This window comes from Charadrius vociferus, unplaced genomic scaffold, assembly GCF_000708025.1.
Source record: "Charadrius vociferus isolate BGI_N301 unplaced genomic scaffold, ASM70802v2 scaffold101, whole genome shotgun sequence".
Classification (NCBI taxonomy): domain Eukaryota; kingdom Metazoa; phylum Chordata; class Aves; order Charadriiformes; family Charadriidae; genus Charadrius; species Charadrius vociferus.
The window spans coordinates 636,678-658,425 of NW_009646941.1; the positions used below are offsets into that span (position 1 = coordinate 636,678).

At 40.4% G+C, this 21,748-nt stretch overlaps 1 protein-coding gene across 1 annotated transcript in view; it reads right to left on the reverse strand.

Annotated features, from left to right (window-relative positions):
- The window catches only part of PDIA4 (protein disulfide isomerase family A, member 4), a 35,578-nt gene extending 15,304 nt beyond the window's left edge, over positions 1 to 20,274 (reverse strand). Inside the window, exon 1 of the mRNA XM_009895049.1 lies at positions 20,253 to 20,274. Coding sequence (XP_009893351.1) covers positions 20,253 to 20,274 — 22 coding nt within the window. The remainder of the gene's footprint in view (positions 1 to 20,252) is intronic.
- Between the last annotated feature and the right edge of the window lie 1,474 nt (positions 20,275 to 21,748).

A 21,748-nucleotide genomic window follows, 5' to 3' on the forward strand; every position in this document is an offset into this window, starting at 1 on the left:
GGCTTGCTTACATGTGAGGATGACCATATGAAGCTGAATATTCTCTGAACTTAGTACTACTGGAAAGAGCACTGCTGCCTTTTGCCATGTACTTGTTCTTTACATGAGTTAGTAGCATGAAAACCCTCCTCTTTACCAGGAGTGTCTCTAGGCAGAAGGTAGGCGGAACAGAGCCTAGAACAGATAACTAAGTGTAGGGTCATCTGTAGGTTAGATGCACAGAAAAGTGAATGGCACAGGTCCCTTGCAGCATGTCTGATGTGAAAAACTGGCCATACTTACAAGTCACTTCTGCCACATACATGCTAGAGAGCAAACAAGCACTGAAAGTGTGAGACCTCACAGAGCATCTATGGAGCAGTTTCTGGGTAAAAGGCATTTCTGATAGCATCTGCTATGCTGCAGAAAAATCCAGGTGTTAGTACACTGGCTATTTGAAAATGGATTACATTTTGCTCAGACTGTGTTTTCATATCCTTATAAATTGTTAGCGTCACCATTGGCAGACTTGTAGCCTCAGGAATGAGTGGGTGACCATACTCTTTAAATATGCTTTTCCTCAGGAACATTCAGTAAGTGTATTTTCTCTTTTTTTAAGTTGTCAATGGCTATGTTAAAGTCTTCAGAGGTCACACCTGTGTTTTCCAGCACCTCTAAGTGGTGGACTCTAGAAATATCTATTTGTATCTATACTGTAATATTCTTCTTCACAAGGTGGTCTAGACACTAGCCATCTTCTGTACCTCAGTCTACAAATTCTATGGGGTACAGCTGTTGATCTTAGAAGAAGCACACTCAGCAGTGAATGTCAAAGAAGAAAGAGCCAGTGTTCTTTCACAAAAGTAATGCAAATGGCAAGGTATGCCAGACTAAGCTACTTCAGTCTAACTTCTGCTATTAAATTATATTACAGTCTCAAAAGTAGATTTGAACCTACTAGCCTTTCACAGCCTGATGATACCGAGTGGCTACCTGTAAGGATACTGAGCAATTACAATGGTCTCACATATGTGGTAGCTGCTTTGATTTATTGTAATCCTTAATATCGCAGAGTGATACTGACTAGATGCTGACTGATGTTGTCTGAATAGTGGTGCAACAAATTAATTTGCTATTTTTAAATACGATTTTTGTGTTTGGGTGCTCTAGTAAGTTGCTGGTGGTGCTTAAAGGGTTGAAAATTCATTTTAATAGGATGTGTGCAGCCACAGCACCATGCCAGTTAACTAAGGTGTTGGACAATGATACACAGCATTTTCAGTAGGACTGTGTGACAGACCACTTAATCTTTCTGTGATTTTTTTTTTAGGAGTAGTTGTGCCATACAGCACGAGCTGATGGCGCTTTTGATGCCACCTGCTGGCAATCTAAAATATGGATGAAATGCTACTAATACGCACTCACATTGCATCACGAGCACAGTTCTGAATAGTTTTGGGGGAATGCTCTCAAAACTTGTTTTCTAGAAATAACCAGTTCAGTTGCAAAACCTTTCTTTTATGTGATCTGCCAGTTTTAAACTGCACAGTGTCACATAGGTGTTTTGAGTGATTTTTCTGGTAGTTTTCTTGTGAACCTCAGTTATCTTTTTTGCATAATAGCTAAACTTTCACAGCTAAACTCAGCAAATGATGCTGAGTTGCCTTGCACATAATCTTCACGTAAATCACTTCAGTGACTCCCAGAACAATGCTTAAAATATCCATCCTGTTTTGCATTACATCTAAATGTAGAAACAATTCAGAGGGCAAGAAAAAACACTTGCATAACTCATTTTTTGATCAGTCATTGATTCATGCATTGTGATGCTTATTTTAAAATACCTTTCAATAATTTTCAATCATCATTGTAGAAACATGATAAAAATTTGATGCGAAAATGTTCCACTTCAATACTACTAAATTCTTGCAAGTTAATGAAATATGGTAAATCACAGTAATATAAATACTATTGATTCCTATATTGCACGCTTGTTTTGCCGCAATGATTCTGAGTGTCTGTCTGGATGACTTCTTTTTTCCAGGTTTTCTTACAAATTTTTTTTTCTCTTTTTTTTGTTTTTGTTTGTTTTTTTTTCCCTTTTTTTTTAGAGACTTGCTTCTGAGTTCTTGGATCTCTGTGCCATGTTAAGTGAGTTCATACTTACTATCATTTGATGTGCTCAGCTCAAAGAAACTTTTACAAACATATCAGCCCAAGTTTAGCATCTGTCACGATAACATTCTGGGTCATTTCATTGTGACCAAGTGGAAACGTTTTAAGAGTGGTTTACCATCTCGTCTAAATTAGAAGGTGAATATATTGATAGATAATATTCAGACCTCGTTTCAGAAGCAAATGATACAACTACTGCTAAAATTAGCATATATAAACTGTCTACCTTCAGTTATTATACTGATGTCATTAAAAAATTTGATCTAGGGCTTCAAAAATATTTGAAAATGTAAAATGACAACTGTTAATAAAATTCTTGTAGCTGACTTCACCCAGTATGGATTGCAGTGTCTAACGTGTAAAATCATAGAACAATAGCATTCTTTTGGTCAGAAGGGACCTTTAAAGATCATCTAGTCCAACTCCCCTGCCATGGGCAGTGACATCTTTCAGTGACAGGTTGCTCAAAGCCCCATCCAACCTGGCCTTGAGCACTTCCAGGGATGGGGTATCCACAACTTCTCTGGGCAACCTGGTCAAGTGTATCAACATCCTTACCATAAAAAAATTCTTCCTTATGTCCAATCTAAATCTACCCTCTTCAAATTTAAAACTATTGCCCCTTCTCTTGTCACCACAGGCCTTGGTAAAAAGTCTCTCTCCATCTTTCTTATAAGCCCCCTTCCTGCTGCATTAAGGTCTCCCTGGAGCCTTCTCCAGGCTGAACAACCCCAACTCTCTCAGCCTTTCCCTATAGGAGAGGTGTTTGAGCCCTCTGACCATTTATTTCCGTGGCCCTCCTCTAGACCCACTCTATCAGGACCAAGTCTTTCTTGTACTAGGGACTCGAGAGCTGGATGCTGAACTCCAGGTGGGGTCTCACAAGAGCAGAGTAGAGAGGGAGAATCACCTCCCTTGACCTGCTGGCCTTCGTTTTATGCAGCCCAGGAGACAATTTGCTTTCCGGGTTACAAGCACACATTGCTGGCTTATGTCCAATTTTTCATCTACCAGTACCCCCAAGTCCTTCTCTGCAGGGCTGCTTTCAATCCATTCGTTTCCTGTTCTGTAGGGGATTGCCCACACCCAAGTGCAGGACCTTGTGCCTGGCCTTGTTGAATTTCATGAGGTTCACACGGGCCTACTCCTCCAGCCTGTCAAGGTCCCTCTGGATGGCATCCCTTCCCTCAAGTGTATCAAGCGTATTTGAACAAGTGTTTTACATTACATGTATAGTGGTTTTGGATGCTCCCTGCTAGTAGGATTTGGCAACATTTGTGGTAGTAAGTTAAACAGTGCCCAGGGAAGAGAATGTGATTACCTACTCTAGTAAACCATTAGATGCTCGCTGGCACAATGTTGGCCTGAGCCAGGTAGAGCACTTTCAAGGACTTCTGGGCATTCTTCTGGAGCTAGCATCTTCTTGGGAACTGTTTGTGTGCAGCCAGCCTGCTTGGAGAATGAGAGAATTTATTAGTGTAAGCACTTCCACATAAATTGGCCTGAGTGCCTGGGAATATCCCAGACATACTGGTATAGATGTGGCATTTCAGTGATTTGTTAGTTGGTACCAAGAATAGCAGAGAACATGTGTGAAAATACATACTCATTGAGATAAGTGGCCTAAATGCTGTTGCTTACATTATTTTTCTTCATAGTTCTCTATTGTAAGAAGCAATGGGTAATGGATCAGAAGAGATTACTTCAGGTGTCTGTGATGTTACAAGACTCCTAAATTTGGATGACCATGAATCCAATACAACTCTATAAGTGTAGTTTATATCTGAACTGTAGTTTATAACATGGTTGCTTGTTTGTTTGGGTTTTTTTTTAGCTGAAATATATATATATGTGTGTTGTGTTTTGGGCCAGATTCGCCACTCAGGCGGAATGGCAGATGCTTTCACCTACCTCTCTGTCCGAGGAGAGGCAGGAGATAGAGAGGTTTATGAGTTTAGAGTGAACTAAACTAATTTAATGAAAAATTAGTAATAAAATGAAAAGAAAATAATGAAATATATACAAAACCAGGATGACAGTCACACCACCAGCAGGCACTGGCGAAATCCCAAAGGCAGACAAACAGAGTCCTTCCTCCTTGGACACTGGCCATTGAAGAAAGAGGGCTGACCCTTTGATCCCTTAGCTTTTACACTGAGCATGAGGCAGATGGGATGGAATACCCTGTTGGTCAGTTTTGGGTCCCCTGTCCTGTCCGCTCCTCCCCGCAGGTGGGACCCCCCTGTGCTTTTCCACTTCTGACCCTCCAACGGTGCACATAACAAAGTTATCTGGCCTTGGGTGTTACAGCAGTAAGTATAAGCAAGAGCCTCTCTGCATACCATTCCTTGGCATCAACTATAAACATAGGTCTTATCACTCTGACAGCGAACAGTTTCTGCACAATATGCTGTTTATTTCAGTAGTTAGAAGAGAAAAGTAAAGTTATTGAACAGAAAATTGGTTCTGTTTTACCTCAAACCAGGACAATATAGATCACTTTCATGGAGTTTAATGGTAAATGAATATGGAATAAACATTGGAACCTTTCAGCAAGTTCACATTCTAGCGCTTTCAATGTGCAAAAGCAGTCTTATCAGTACAGCGTGTTGACAGCTTGGACATAACGGAATGGATGTAACAGAACCTTGATGGTGACTACTGCTAGTATTACTTTTTCACGAATTGTTTTTCACCTTTTGTACAGATGCCTAAATGTTTGTCCTGCCTCCTGTAAGGGACAGTTGAACTTGGCGAAATCCAGTGCATTGCTGGCTTTAATGGTTTTTAGCATATAGGTATCTCATTAGAAAAACTTATAGCAGGCTTATGTGTGCATATAGCACAATGGAGTTTTAAGAGAACAGTACTGTGAAAGTACAGAAGTGTATAGTAGTATCTTAATAATGGTTGACCTAACAAGAAGAGAACAGTTAGTTGTTTTATGTTGGAAAACTGGAAAAAAATAGTAATTACCTCATGGAGGATGTAATTTTTCCAAAGGTCAGAGGTGCCATAGTGTTTGGGCGCATCTTTTCATCTGAAGAAGCAAGGGAGGATGAAATATTTTCATGTGGAAAGGAAAAAGATTCCTAGTTGGTTTCACCTGGCCTGAGTCCAGCCTGGAAAGTCGAAACACTTCTTTGCAGCCAGAGAAAACTCTGTTGTTTCCACTGTGACCTGCCACAAAGGACCCTAGGTTAGGGCAGAACCTAGGTAGGTGCTGCCCAAGCAGGGAGCAGAAAAGTCTCTGAAAGGCATCTGAAAGGTGCATCTTAAATAAGCAGCAGAGAGGAAGAGGAACTGTGTTCTTCTTAGCAAAGGTGCTGGTGAGGGACGTGTGTGGAGGAGGGGTTGTGCTAATGGTTCTGCGCGGTCACTGGAAACTTCATTTTGGGATTGTGTTTGGGGTTAGTGAGGCTGATGGAAATGCAGGTTTCCCAGCATTGTCTGTTTCCACCTCAGCACCTGCCTGGATTTGTCTCTAGTCTTCATTTAGCTCTGACTCTGATCCATCTGGCCTGTGAAGAGATCCAGTGATCCCACAGGAAAAAAAAGGGGGATGTAACATGGAATGAGCATCCCCTTGAAATGACGGTCCCTTCTCCATCAGAGCAGGAGTGTTGTCATATGCACATTAGGTCTCAAGATGTTGGTGTCAGAGAGCAAGTTGGACTGAAGGGCCTGGGAGGTTGAACATGGAGCGGAGATCTCCCTCTTTTTTCAGTGGTGCCCAGTGATGGGACAAGAGGTAACGGGCACAAACTTGAACATAGGAAGTTCCATCTTAACCTGAGGAGGGACTTCTTTACTTTGAGGGTGGCAGAGCACTGGAAGAGGCTGCCCAGAGAAGTTGTGGAGTCTCCGACTCTGGAGACATTCAAAACCCACGTGGATGCCATCCTGTGCAACCTGCTGTAGGTGACCCTGCTCTGGCAGGGGGGTTGGACTAGATGATCTCTAGTGGTCCCTTCCAACCCTGACCATTCTGTGATTCTGTGATTCCCCATTCTGGGAACAGTTGCTGCATTGGCCCCTGGCATTAGAAACTGGAGTGGTACTGTTAGGGCTCGAGGCCACAGTGCAGGTCAGGATTTTTTCCAGTTCTTTGCAGGGTGGCTTTGATTTGGTTTGTGCATCAGACGCAGCAGAAGGCTGAGAAGTCTCTGAGGAGAGGCAGGATCAGGAACAGATTGTGGCCTGAGGGGGAAGCTGTTGCCCTTTGAGCAGCTATCCTGTGTGGTACAGTACTCCACTAGTCAAAGGTAAGTATTTTGCATACAACTTTTGTCTGACACGTGAAAGCACAGGCCTTCCAGGTTGCGCCTATTTTTTTATCCAGGAGGACGATTCAGGGGGTTTAAGTCTGAACTGGCTTGGTACAGTCTGTTGCAGATTACATCAGTGAAAAACTTCTCAAAGAAACCTGCTATGTGTAGCTGGCACAAGATGGCACAGCTTTTCCATCCCAGAGGCATGCTGCATGGGAGTGGAGGGAAGCTTGTGAGCCCTATATGCCTATGGGAGACCCATGCTTACAATGCTTTCATTATAACCTGTCAGGTTATTCCACTTCCAACCCCAGTTCCATATGTAGTGCCGTATAAGTGACAGATTCTCTGAGAAAGGATGAACAGCGTAACTGCCATCCTCCTTCTTAGAGTTGTATGTCTTGGGCACACATGATTCTGATCCTCTAACAGACTTCTAACAGCTTAAGGTTTCTTGTCATTTGCACGTGGTTGATACATCCTTTGAGCAGAAGCACTGTATTTAACCTCCCTGGCACTGGTGGTATGTCAGCTTCTTCGTCACGCTGCTGTGGATTCTGGTGTTGATTCTGGAGGTGGATTCTGTCTCACTGTCTGCTAGTCACAGCAAGCTGTGCAGTGGCAGGTATACCTGGCTCATCACTGGCGTAGAATAATTTGGTGCAAGTATTTTGCATTTAAAAAAAAAATTTGCATCTACGTGATCTGCATATGGTGTGCAAGCAATGATTTGGCACTACATGGTCTAGGTGCTTACTGTGACACGCAGAGACAACTTTTCCCAACTGCCAGCATTAGCTACTTGTTTGTGTTGGCTGTGCATGGTAAGATGCTGGCAGCAGGGGTGACATAGGGGTGGCCAGAGGACCAGCACTGCCCAGTGCCAGACCCACCGCCGGGCCACGGGTGGGCACCTCGGGGAAAGCGCCGCTCAGCGAGGGCAGAACGCTGCCCGGCGGTGAGGGGCGAGGGGAAAAGTGGGAGGAACAGCCCCGCCAGCCCCGAGGGGAGAGCGGGAGGTGGGGCAGGAGGGGCTTCACCCCCACCCCGCTCCCCGACATTCCCTTGCAGTCCCTGGAGAGGACCACAGCAGAGCGGGTATTTCCCTTTCTTTTGCGGAGAGGATCATAGTGGAAGAGATATCCACACTGCAGCCCGTGGAGAACCCACGCTGGAGCAGATTTAGTCCTGAAGGACTGCAGCCTGTGGAAAGGAGCCACGCTGGAGCAGGGGAAGAATGTGAGGAAGAAGGAGGGGGAGAGAGGAGCTGTTACAGACTGACTGCAGCCCCCCCCCGCCCAGTTCCCCGTCCCCCTGTGCCCTTTGGTAAAGGAGTTGGTAATGAAGTATAGCCTGGGGAAAAAAGGGAAAAAGGGCATAAAAGGAAGGTGTTGTTTTCGTTTTTGTGTTTATTTCTCACTCTCCAACTCCATTTTAGTTGACAGTAAATTAAATGAATTTCCCCAAGTCTAGTCTGTTTTGCTTGTGATGGTAATTGGTATGTGATCTTGCTGTGTTTATCTTGACCCACCAGCTTTTTAATCTTATTTTCTCCTCCTGTCCTGTTGAGCTGGGGGAGTGAGAGTGGCTGGGTGGATGTCCAGCAGCTGGCCAGTTTCCACATAATTTCTGTTTCCAGAAGGCTATGTTAAACAGATTTTTCATCTAAAAGTGGATTACCCTGTGCTGAAAATAGCCACTAATCAGTTTTTCAGCAAGTCAGCAGCAGGTGGTATGAAAAAACACAAATTATTGTGCCTTGTGCATGGAAAGTAATGACTGATGCCTCTGACAGTAGTAGACTTTGAGAACGTTGGCTTCCCAAGACACAATGAGTCTGTGTGTTGTTCATTATCTGAGGTCGTAAAACACAGGACTTGTAAGTATGAATGATTATGTGGTATGAAGCAACAGGGTTATGTGGTATCCAAAAAGTTCTGAAAATCAAAGCATTTTCATGTGAGACCATTAGAAACTTTATTTCTTCTTGCTAAAGTGCGTGCTGTGACTGCCCACTGGGCTTCTTTTTGGGAAGGCAACTGAATAGATTATGGACATTAGTCTATGCACACACATAGTAATCCATCTTAAAATCCTACCAGGCTCAGAGAGCTTTTCTACACTGAATTTGGGTGAGAGGATAAGCCAGAGAACCTCATGTCTCCATTTCCATATTCTGCCATGTTCCTGTGTCCATTTTGATTAAAAAAAAAAAAAGAACCAGAACTATTTCAAAGTTCCTTTTTGTCAAGCACCTTAACAGACCTGTTGACCTGGTATATCTGAGGAGAACATAAACTGTGGTATTGCGGTGGGATTAAACTTCACTAAACAGAAGAGTGTTGGTACCTCAAGCTTATCTTGCTGCTGGAGAAAACATCAATGCTTCTATATCCTTGAAGACAAGGGAGAAGGAGAGCACAGTGGTCTGGGTGAAAGGCATGAGTCACAAATGCATACTATTAACAAACCCTTTTTGGCCTGTGAAACAGAGGAATATGGCAGTCTCTGCTTCAGTTGCCCATTTAGAGTCTGAGATTAACAGAGGTCTGATGGGTACATTGATTAATAGATGTTACCTGCTTCTGACAAAACCGTGCCTTGGCAACTGATGTGGCTGTCCCTGTTTTAAATAAGTCGGTACTAGACTTGTGTGCGTCAGTCCCACTATCCTTGTGCATAGCTCAGTGCCATTTTCTTCACTGCAGCAAATGAAAACCAAGTGAGTCTCCTAGTGCTGTGTACAAATTAGCAACCTGTGCTCTCTGTTTTTCTTGCTAAGAAATCCCTCAACTTTTGCACTGGAGGGGTGTTCCAGTCTCTTCCCTTGCGATTAGCCTTTGACCATCTGAAGAATATCTTCACTGTCTTGTAATCCATTGTATGTCTTCCATTATGGCTCTGCCTGATCTATCCCCTATAGATAGTGGGATCATCATCACTTAGCACTTATTCTCCTCTTGAGCTACAAACTGTAAACAGGATGCCAGCATCCTGCACAGTACACTGCCTGTATTTGGGACAGCTGGAAGTGAACACCCGTCTTGTCAAGGCAATCCCTCTGTCAGACTCTAAATCAGGATTCATATACACAGATTTGTAAAGTATCAGCTGGTTATCAATTAGACATAGATACAGTCAGTGCTGCTGGGTGCTGACTTTGAGAAGGCCTGGGTGACATGTTGCTCATAAGTCACATTTTCTTTCAAATCCCATACCTTCCCAGAAATTCAGTAACTTGAAAATGATTTTGGAGGACCTAAGCATCTCTGGTGGAAGAGAACTCTGCGTCTTCAACTATGTTACACTCATCTGGGTTTTCACAGCTGTACAGAAGTTGTGCTGAGCTCCTAACAAGCTTGAGCCTTCCTGAACATGTGATCTTGAAATCCAGAGAAAGTGCTTAGTACATACTTGTGCAGATCTTCTGTGATCCACTCATAGAAGACATTGAACCAAAAGCATAAACAGTTCCATCAGTTTATTTCATGGATCATGCTGTTTTTTCATTAATAAGTTGTGGAAGCAGTGCAGATGCCATATGAAAATCTGTTTGTTAGTCAACTCTGCTTTCTGTTACTCAAATAACAAAGTACTGTAGCCAGGGTCTCCCAAACCTCAGACGAGGAGATGAGCAACACTGGGAGTTTGCTTTGCGATCCTTCTGCTGGCAAAATGGAGTGAGGGGAGAAATGTAAAACTCATTCTAGGACAACCCAGCCCCTGCAGCCTGTACCTCAACCAGCCAAAGCCTCCCTTTGCTTGCAGGTGGATCTCTGTAACACAGCTTGCTAAGCTTTATAATACTAGTGGATATTTATGTTAAAACTTGACTTGCAACAGCTTTCATGTGATTGTTATTAATAACCTGGCACGATGACCATGAAGGCTGCTGGGTACAAGTAACTTGGGAGAAGTCTGCAGCTGAAGCTGCTTTTTTAAAGGAAGCACAAATACCAGCAGGGGGAAGTGGTGTATCATTATAGAAATAAGCGATCAGCGGGCTACTCTCCACTAGCTGTAAAGCAGTGATAATGCTGAAGCATTCCTTTGGAAATTTCTGGACAAACTGTAGGTAGAAAAGAATATCCCACAGTTCTTTTTTGATTTCTGTTTTGCTCTTGTGAATACTTTTCTTGCTCATTGTCTCCCTAGGACATTTCTTTCATCAAAAATGTTTGATGATAACTTGTCAGACAAAACATTCTCAAGGTTATAGTGGTGTTTCTAATGTCACCTAGAAGCATTTCAGGCACAAAGGAAACACTGGAAAGTACTTGGAAAAAAGTTGTGTTTTCTTATCAGTAAAATTCTATTAGACTGGTTAGAAATTTTATGACAGGGTGTAGGAGTTGCTTAGTCTTTTCAGGATCATTAATTGCTCTGTCTTTAGATTCAACTTCATGATGTTATCTTATGCTGAAATTCAACTTGATTTTATGTTGTGTGGACTATGTATAAGATTCTCTGCATTGACTTATTTACTATTTGGCAGTGTCAGAATAAGTGGTTACTGTTAAGTAGCTTTCTATTGCTGTCTTCATAAACAAACAGTTTCTTATTTGAACAACATGTTGAGTTGTTTGTCTAGTTTTTGCATCAATAGCTAGCTGCTCTGTAGGGTTTTTCTAATGTATTGCTTCAAACTACATGCTTCAGAATTTATTTATTTTTTTTGTATCCAAGCCTTTTATTTCGGGATGTGATGCCTGACTAAAATCCAGGTCTTGCTTACTTTTCTCAGGCCAGTAGATGCTCGTTGCTGTAGCATCATAGCCAGATAAGCCACATCTGAGGAGGGGAAAATAATATTTCTTTGACACTGTGTTTATGTTCTGGGAGGCTACTTTCCTATAGTAGTATTATGGTTCTGCTAACTTACAACACCTTAGAAAACAGATTGACAAGCTTTTGCTTTTATTAAATGTTCGGTAGTTCTGTTGGTTATTTAGTATTAGTTATAATGTCTCTGATGATACTAGAGAGATTTGAATGGTTGCACTTGTAAAAAGGTGAAACACTTTTGCATACTTATGTGCTTTCTAATTCTGAAAGTATTTAAACAAAAAATACCCCTTCCCATTGTGTGTTCTGCAAATTTAGAGAGGAGAAGGTTCTTTAAACAAACAAAGTGGTTACCATCAGCAACCTGAATGTCTGTCTGCTGGCAGAGGAGTCAGTGGCTACAGTAGGATCAGCCTCTACACACACAGTTTTCCACATCACCTGTGTTAAATGTAAGTGTGAGAGCATGGAGGAGCAGAGAAGGGAAAAGTGAGTCATGTGAAATCCAGTTTGGGGGGGTCATTATAAAATGCATTGTGTTAATATTGCGTGACAACATCCACGGTACAAGGTTATGACAATGTTGAAAAGATTTTTCAAAAAAACTAGGCTTTGTTCTTTGTGAGCTCTAAGAAATGGCTCACCCTCTAAGCCACCAAGTTCTAATTGGTAACTGATCTGTTGAAGTTCATTCATGTTCAAGAGTTTTGTTGAAAAGAGTCAGCAAAGGGGCATGTTTTTGAAGTCTTGGAAAAGGGTCTTGGAAAAGAATCTTGGAAGACAGTTTTCCAGTGCTAGACAAAGAGCTCAAGATAATTTCATCATACTCTTCAGAGCAGATTTTGCAAGTGGGAAGAAGTTGAAATCATTCTTCAAAATCATAACTTGATTTTGAAGCTTCAGCTTTCTACAAAACTGGGTGACATAACTAACAGGTGTTGAGATATGTTGGTTCTGTACATGTTTTTGCAGTTTCAGTTCACTAAGGTGCTTGGTAAGTTTGTAAGAAAAAGGCATAGGCATTTGGAGTCCTACCACTCGTCTCCTAGATGATCAGCAGGGAATTTAAATCCCTCAGAAATCTAATAAACTCTTTCCTAACAAATCCTCTTAAGACATTTTTTAATGTCTTAATTGTCAATTAACATTTTTTAATGCTCAATTGTCAGTCTTCTACATGCAGTAACACTTTTTTTTGGATGAAGGATTCAACCCTGGAAAAAAAATTAAGAAAACTGTGATGAGAACATCCTAGGTTGCCATTTTTGATGACAATAACAGATTTTGTGACCATTTCATAACATTTTTTAACTTTTAAAGGTTCACTGGGAAAGGCTTCCTGCTTAAAAATGTAATGTACTGCTGTGGTTTTGTTCCGTTTATGCCTTAATAGCCCAATAAAGCCATACCACAGAACTCTATTTCTCTTCCAGAAAGTCAGATATAGTGCCAAAGCCACCGTATTCATCTATAGCATGATGAACTACTTCAAAAATATTGTCATTGTTACTGAAGGCACCAAGTAGCAATGTAGACCAGCTATCTTTTGTATGACAAAATCTTTTGCTGTTACTTTTATCAATATTAGCTCTTTGATGTTTGTGATATTTGTGCTGTCCCCTCCGCCCAACCGCCAGAAAAGAATATTTTGTTACTGTAGCACCTCAAATTAACTTGAAATGTGTTTCTTCTTATTTGCAGTTTTTCTGTGCCTGTTTGTTTTGGAAGAGAAATACGAAAATGCTTAGCAACTTTGTGTTCATTTACATGTCATGTCATTCTATGACAGTCCCTAACAAATTAATCATACCAGTTTAATTTCTCTTAGAAATTAAGAGATAACACTGCTTATAGATTCTGCAGTGTTACAGAGACTTCAAACATGAGGCTATTCCTGTAGCTGTTTTTATGAGGATGTTTTCTAGCTGCTGAATATGTGTATTTTTAAAATGCAGTTGTGTCAGCATTTTGAGTCACCAGAATACTGTGCAAATTTGAAGCAATGGTAAATGATATCATGCCTGTTGAAGCTATTCCCCGTATTTGGCAAGTTCTTGTAAAGGCACAAGACTCTCAGTCTGTTGAACAAAAGGGGTATTCAGTTTCTTTAAAATCATTAAGAATTTAAAGCTCTTACTTCAGTATCCATTTATGGATTTTTATTTACATAATTCCTTGTTTCATTTACTGTCACTATCTTCTTTAACAAGTACACAGCAAAAAAGATGTTTTGAATCTGTAGCTCCAGTCCGATTCAGCTATATGCCAATATTTCTGGCTTGGTGGATTATTACAGAAAGTACAGAAAATACAGGCTGCAAGAACCCCTGTCTTGCAGCAGGAAAAAATATATATAATGCAATTATTTATTTTATGATTAGAAATCCAGAATAAGGAGAATGTTAGGGATCTGGGAGTACTTGTTGATTAACGTCCGTGAAGAACTTCAAAAGCTGGAATGCAATTAGGAAGCCTTAATCTTTCTTCTTGGGGATCCTAAGGGAAATATGAACAGAAGCTAGAGAACTTCAAAGAAATCACAGCACCACACATGACACCCTGTTGTGTGGAAAGGAGGCTGCTAAAGATTTCCCAGAAGCTTTCTGTGCTCCTGGTGTTTAGTTTTGATCTGAGCCGTGGCCAAGAATCCCAGAGAAATACACTTACAACAGCAGTACCAGCAGCTGGCTCAGGGTGGGTTAAGGTGGAAAACAGGCTTGCTTTTAGTGGGAATCGGAATCGGAAGGGGGAAGCTGCCATTGTGCTCTATGTAAAAGCTTCCCCCATAATCTCTGGGTAGAAGCCTCACCAGCCCAGCTAGGATTGTGCTAGCAGAGCTTCTGGTTTGAGCTCAGGAAATTCATACAGTGGTTGTGGATGATGATGATATTCTTAAAACCTCACTACCCTGGTTTGTTGTCTGGACCCCTATAGCGAGGGGCAAATAGTTCTACAATGGAAGTTTCTCTGCACGGCTTATTAGAGTGTCAAAGAGAGCATTACTGCTTTTGGCAGGCAACAAATGCAAAATTGATGACTGCAGCAGTAGCGTAGGTATATTATTAAGCAGCACTGCAGAGGACCAAATTATTATGGCCACAAACAGGAACCAGACCCTAGGGAATCCATCAGTTTTGAAACATATGCTTTCCAAATGTCATCTCTGTCCCAGCGTTCATAACCGTAGCATGTCAGTCATGACTGTAAGCTTGCCCAGTTAGTTTTTATGCTTCAGTTAAGCATATCTTTGTCTTTTTTTCAGGCAATACCTGTGTGTTTGCATCAAGGCAGTTTGTGTATCAGTCCGAAATTTTTGCTGTGGCTTAGGTGTCGAATTGGGGAAGAAATACTTTCCCTAAAATCATATAATTTATTCAACACAGGTTTAAATTGCCTGAGTCCTTATTGGCTTTCAAAATGAGAAAATTATCTATTTTTTTTTTCATGGTATGTATCATGTCATTAAGTTGAGAATTGAGTTTTTGAAACAAATTATCTTTTGGTGGGTCAGGTAGTGAAATTTGTGAATGTCATAAGCATTGAACTCTTCCTCTTTGTTTGTCTGTTATAACAGCAATACCATCAACAGTTAGATCTTTTTTTTGGCCTACTTTCTTCAAAATGTTACTCAGAGATACCTTCCATTGTATCTATCCCCTCTGTTTAAGGCAACACATTTTCTCTTGGATTCCTTCCAGAGGATGAGGTCTTGAAAGGATAGCCATCTGTGAGGTATCATTTAAATTTGTGCTTTCATCAAGTATAAAACTAGTAAAGTTATCTGTCTTTTCTCACTGTTTGTTATTCTCTAATAATTTCCATTTCCTGTGCCTGCTGTTCATCGGTTTTTACAGAAACTGGCACTTTTCTATTCAGGACAATGCTAACTCATCATTTGGATGATTATTAAGCAAACACTCAGTACTTCTGAGGAAAGGGTGCTTTTTTCCCCAGAACACCCATCTGTAAATGTTGTAATGCAGTTCAGTTAGTTATTTCTGTAATATCTCCCCTTTTTTTTTTTTTAATTTTAGTTTGTTTCTAAATGTGTCAGAACACTGTCTTTTCATGTGCTACCTTCTTTCTTATGTTTGTCCTGGTTGTTACTGTCTTGGTTTGGGCTGGACTGGCCACTGAGGTGGGTGACAGATACTATTCCCCCCTCTCTCTCTTCAAGGAGAGGAGGGAGAGAGACAAAGAGACTTACGAGGTTAGAATGAACTAAACTAATTTGATGAAAATATTAATAATAAAATGAAAAGAAAATAATGAAATATATACAAAATTGTGTAAAGCTCCCAGGATGACTATCACGTCCCCGGCTGGCAGTGGGAAAGTCCCAGACTGGACCCAGCAATGGACAGGAACTGGGTTTCGGATCTGGATTCAGGATCAGGATCAAAGGCAGATGAACAGACAGAGTCCTTGTCGGATGCCAGCCATTGAACAAAGAGGGCTGACCCTTTGATCCCTCAGCATTTACACTGAGCATGATGCAGATGGGATGGAATACCCTGTTGGTCAGTTTTGGGTCACCTGTCCTGTCTGCTCCTCCCCGCAGGTGCGACCCCTCTACACTTTTCCACTTCTGACCCTCCAACAGGTAAAATAACGAAGTTATCTGGCCTTGGGCGTTACAGCAGTAAGTATAAGCAAAAGCCTCTCTGCATACCATGCCTTGGCGTCAGCTACAAACATAGGTCTTATCACTCAGAGAGAGAAGAGTATTTTGCTACCTTACCTCTGGCCTGTAGTGGCTTGGAAGAAGTGCAGCAACATACACGATGCACAGCAGTGCAGCTGTTTCTTTGCCATATGCTATCACTTGAATCCTTTTCACATAGTTCCTAAAACTATCTGAAGAAATTATTACACTAATTTCTTTTTAAAAGGGAAAATAACACGACTTTCAAAAAACACATTTCCTGGAAGCAATTTATTTGCTTTAATTTCAAATTCTCCAGAAAAATAAATTTTTTACAGACTCTTAAAATGACCTATGTAACAAGTAATAGTTGTAAAAATAATGGCAAGAATTAGGTTTTTGTTTTAATAAATCACAAACCAATCATGAGTATTAATTCAGAACACAACATATTAAAATTGCTGTGACATGATAGCAAACTCAGTTTTCTGTTAAAATGCCAAACTGTCCTCTGAAAAAGCTGTAAATACAAGGTCAACTTCAGAAAAGAGTCTGTTTATGAATTTCTTATCAAAGCCATGTGAACTACAAGCTTTGCAGCGTTTTCTTATGAAAGCTCAGGAGGATTCCTCTGCTTGATATTCTGCCTACATTACAGAATATTAATCTACCCGACAGATATTTTTACTGTGAATCTGTTTATCACAAAAATTGGTATTTTAGTTTTTCTGTGGTATTTGTGTTATGGAATATTGATTCAGAGCTTAAACTTGTTGATTATATGAAATTAAATCAAAATAAAATGATTTCTCTGTAACTTTCTGTCAGTTTAAGAAAGGAAGCCTAGTAATTCTCATCAGTAAAGACTGATTATTTTTTGGTCAAAAAACCAAATTGAAACTGTGGAAGACAACGCTGTCTTGAAGACATTCAAAGCGAGTGCATCTCTTAACCTAATCCTCAAGATTAATTACCAGTTCCTGGTATGATTGCCCCATGTTCTCAAAGTTCTGATTAGCATTGTTTTGGCTTGGACTTTTGGGTTAGAGGCCATCTTTATCTCTTCCATTCAATAGGTACCATCATGTCGTATTGAGCCCGCAACAGCTAAAAAGCTGTAGCAATCCTGTGACTATCAACTGCCAGTCGAGGACCAATGTTTTTGCTGCTTATCCTTAGGTCACAGGCCTAAGAATTAACTTCTGTCTGAATAAATCACCTTAGTTTACACTTGCCTTTTAAGGGGCAGCCAACCAAGTGTTTGTAGCCAATAATGCTTTGGAATTATTTTTGGCTCATGATTTAGTTCTTATCAGACAGGACCTTTGGGAAGGAGTTGTTTTCCAGAAAGAAAAACATATCAGGATAACTCATGGTTCCTACTGAAACATCATTTTCCAGAACTGTAGGTAAGACATAGTCTGCTTGAGGTTCAGTTAGATGTTCAGTACTTCCTCCGTGGCAAATCCTTCAAAAGGGTTACGAAGGAAGATTAGAAGTCCTAATTCTCTCTCTTCCACCACAAACTAAAGCTGAATAACAAAACATGCACTACTGTAGCTCAAAAATCCGTTCTATTTATAGCAAATCAGAACCAGACTCCTTGAACTCATATATATATATTTTCTAATTAGCACTGTACTTTTTCCAAGGTGCTCTTGTTTTCTTATGCTTTAAAGACTCAGCTAATGTTTTTTTCCTCCCATTTAAATTTCCAAGCACAGACTTGCAGTTGCAATTTGTTGTATATTATATGCTTGAAAGCTATGTTATTACTGTCATGCTTCTAGCTTTTGTAGGAGTAAAAGCACTAAGAGATGCTTCTTCTCAGTCTTCTGCTTTCAAACAAAAGGCATTGGTTGTGCTGAAATCTCAAAGTCATAAATAATTACATTGGCTAGCTTACATCCATTTTCCTCATATATGTACAGTTTGGCAAACTAAGAATCACATCATTTCCATGAGAATACCCCCCTTCAATCCAGAGCTCCCGTTCCAGCCTATGTGGGCATACCCAAGCTCACTGGTTTGCGTACTGTTGAGAAGCTACCAGTGTGAAGGCCTTGGCTAGGCTTCTACTATTTGTCCTGACCCAGCTTCAATACCATGCAGCTTAAAGCTACTGGAAGTTCAAGCAAGTTTGAATTTTCCTCTGAAAGCCTTCAGAATCATGCACAACATTTATGTGAGTGTCACTCCGGTGATTTCCATTTCTCCCTTTTCAGAGCCTCTTGCCAGTGCAGTACAATAAGAGTGACCCTTTGTGATTCTACAGATTTCAGCCACAGTTTGCCTGTATGTGAATCCAGGTGGTGAAACCATTTTTATGTCTATAATTTTTTCCATAGCAAAACATATTACTTTGTCACCTCATGCAGTGGGTGCCAACTGCTGCCAGTTTGTGCTTGATCTTCTCAGGTGGATTGTGGTAGGTGAGCAAAAGATAGAAAGTGTGTCTAAAATGCAGTCACGTGTAGGCTTGGAAGTCATAGGTGTTTACACTTTGGAAAGGAAGAAGGGGTCCTGAGGTGCATCCTCTCCTTTCTTTTTGCCTTCTAATCCTCTGACTGTGGTTAAAAATAGTTCTTTTTTCAAAATCCTGCCTGCCTCCTCCTGTCAGGGACCGTCAGCCTCACCTCACCCAGCTTCTCTGGGAGGAGCTCATTGGTTTGATGGATGAGCCAGGAACAGAGGCAGAGTCAATCATCTGTGGTAGTATTGTCATTAAAACCCCCCAGGCTGTGCCATGCCCCATCTGAATAGGACCCTGCATGGACTTGCTGCTTTTAAATTCCAGAACTCCCACTGAGTTCAAACCATATTAGCATCTCAAGCAGGAATATCTATCCCAAATGCAGGACGCAGTGCAATATCAGCACAGACTAGACAAGAGAGAAATATGCAGAGCTGCGTACATATGCAGGCTGTAACAAACACAGTAATTTTCCATTTATAGGTATTGTGAAGTTTATCACCTTTTTCTTTATGGTTTGGAACTGTGCAGTATTTGCATATTAACAATGCAAATCTGTAACAGAGAAAAGTAGCATATGAAATTTAGGCTAGAAAATATCAAGGCTAGAAAATGCAGATATACTTCATGTCATACCAAAGCAAGGAAGTCAGATTATTTGTGATTGTCTTATTGAAATTAATCATAATCATTAAATTAATCATATCTAGTTAACTCTGTAAAGTGAATCTTACTCTTGGGTATTTTTGTCATTCAAATTTCTGGCTTTTATTTCCCTGCTTTGTCTGTCTGAAGCAGTTGAAATGACACAAATGTTTTAAGAAAATGGTTTATCCTCCATTTTTACTATCTTGCTAGGGTTTTTTTTAACATTTACAAGGGTTGAATATTTATCGTTTTAAAATACTGCACATTCTAGCTTGTGCAAAAACCAATGCACTTAACAAGAAATAATTGGAAGTAATTCACATGTAAAACAACAGGGAATAATTCTGTCCAATTTGACACCATGTGATTATAACTTGGCCTCCAAAAGAACTATCTGAGAAAGTGTATATGCTTTAGGTTTCAAAAATGTCTATGCCACATATAGTGGAAGTAGTTGTATTTCATTCTCTGTTGTAAGAACTGAAATAAACTCAAAATTCTGTTACACTGGCTGTATTTAAAAGCTCTCTTTGAACTGAATTTGTCAAGCAGTTAGAATAATCAAGATTTTTTGCTAGAGCTGTTTTCAACAGCTGAATGGTTAAACCAGTTAAATGAAACTATGACATGGTAGAATAAAGATAAGCTGAACCTGATGGAGTATATTCTGATGATTCAATCATAACAAAGTATTAGGAGGTCTTGGATAATGTAAGGGGAGCAAGAAGTGGCAGATATAAAAATGAGTGATTATTTTTTTTCTTTTAGGAAAAGAATGTGGGTTTAGATCATCTGTATGAGGGGGACCTTTGTAACACATGACACACAATTCCGTGAGGTAGCATATTTTACAGTCTGGCAACTGAACAGATTTTTACATTTAGCGATTAAACTATTTGGAAGTCAAAACCACTTTGAAAGATTGTGTGTGCACAGAAGGGAAATTCTTGCCATAGTATTTACATACTCTCATGGATGGGATTTGGAACAACAAAATGAATGTTGAAAGAGTCCTCCTTTGGGAGGAGTTTTGAAAAGAAAAGTTATTGTAAGAGGATATTTGCGTCTGCAAGTCCAGGAATGTAAAGAATTGGCTAGGAAAACAAAGGCCAATGTGACAGTTCATTTTCTGTGTGGCAAAAGAAAATTACAAGAATAGGTGAAGGCAGAGTTGCCTATGTTCCCCTTACTACTGCCCACAAATCACTCACCAAGTGTAAATCCACTGCTGGTGTGTGAACTGTTGCTATTTTTAGTCTGCCTGAGAATCCTTTACCTGACACTTCTAACCTCGACATCATGGGCTAATTTAAATAATATTCTTTAAGAGTAACCATTAGCTCCATTTGACCTGGCTTTTATACCTTCCTTAAATTGATATGGTCTTGACATTCCTACGGGAGTTTTTAATAACATTAGCTAGGGCCACTTGACATGTGAGACTGAGTATTTGGGCTGAATCTTCGGACTGTGTACAATGCTGATGTTCTGTCCTTTTACAGGGTCTACAGGCTTTGAGTAACCAGGGGCTACAACAAACACAACTACTTTTGGTTATCACCTACTGCTGTGCTACCCTATTTGCTGAAGACCCTCAAAAATCATAGTAGCACTGTGAATGGCCATTAATTCTTATTTTATTTTTGTTCTTTGGGTCCTGCTGCTTGCAGGAGAACATGGGGCTTGTTAATGTGGTCTGCAGTCATATTTATGATCAACCATGTGTTGAACAATTTAGTCTATGCTTTGACATCAGTTGATGTGGATTAGACTTCCCAAGAGGGGTGGAAGGATTCTGAATTATAGCAAATGTAGATAATCAACAGCAAAAATCACAATAAAACCTTTTGCATTTTTATTTACAGTAAACATGTCCCTGCTTACACCAAGGCAACATGAAAAAGGTCAAGGTGCTGCTTTTTTCCTGGGTTACTCTCAGTTAATTTGCTAGAAAGCACCATCTGAGGTTTCTGCTAAGAGAGCAAAAACCAGTTTTGGTAATTATTATATGTCCTTTCCAGAAGGACATAGTACTGCAATCTTAAAAATAAGCTAAACTGAGCAATCAGGTTGCAGACCTTTCATTTCTTTTCAGGAATACCATGCCTTTCCAGTGACTCATGAGCTGGTATATGAGCAAAGGTGAGAGCAAAGGATAATATAATTTGTTTTGAGTGAAAGTGTTATATAGGGTGGTATCATCATGCAAAATTCTGTTTTGGTGAATCTGTGCTCTGACATTAACAGGCCAAAGAAAGTTAGTGTAGAATTCAGTGTGTTTGTGTAATATAAAATCACCACTAGATGGTACTTTTCAACAAACTATAGCTGACTTAAAACAGCTGGTCCTTCTATAACTGCCTTCAGGCATGAGGAAAGGCATCCAACGGGTTGTGCTTGTTTATATTTTTTTTTCCTTAACTCATCATTTTGTCAGTAGCGTACAGGTTTGAGTCTTGGGGGAGTGGAGAGAATGTTATTTAATCCAGAATTTGCAAATGGTCTGCATGAGGTATTTTAAATCTATAATGCTTTCAAGGGAAAGACTCAGTCTTTTTTATTTCTTTTATGGTGTGAATAATGTTTTAGATGCCCTCCTCTTTCCTTTGTGTTTGCAAGGAGGCTGTCAAGGCATGGTGCTCTGAACCATATGGGCTGGTGTGCTGTGGCTAGGATGTGAGTCCGCTCCTCCAAGCCAGAGTCATGACTTGAGCTAGCAAGGTTCAGCTGACAGGAGGTTTTACTTGCTAACCAGCCAGTGAAGCTTCTTGG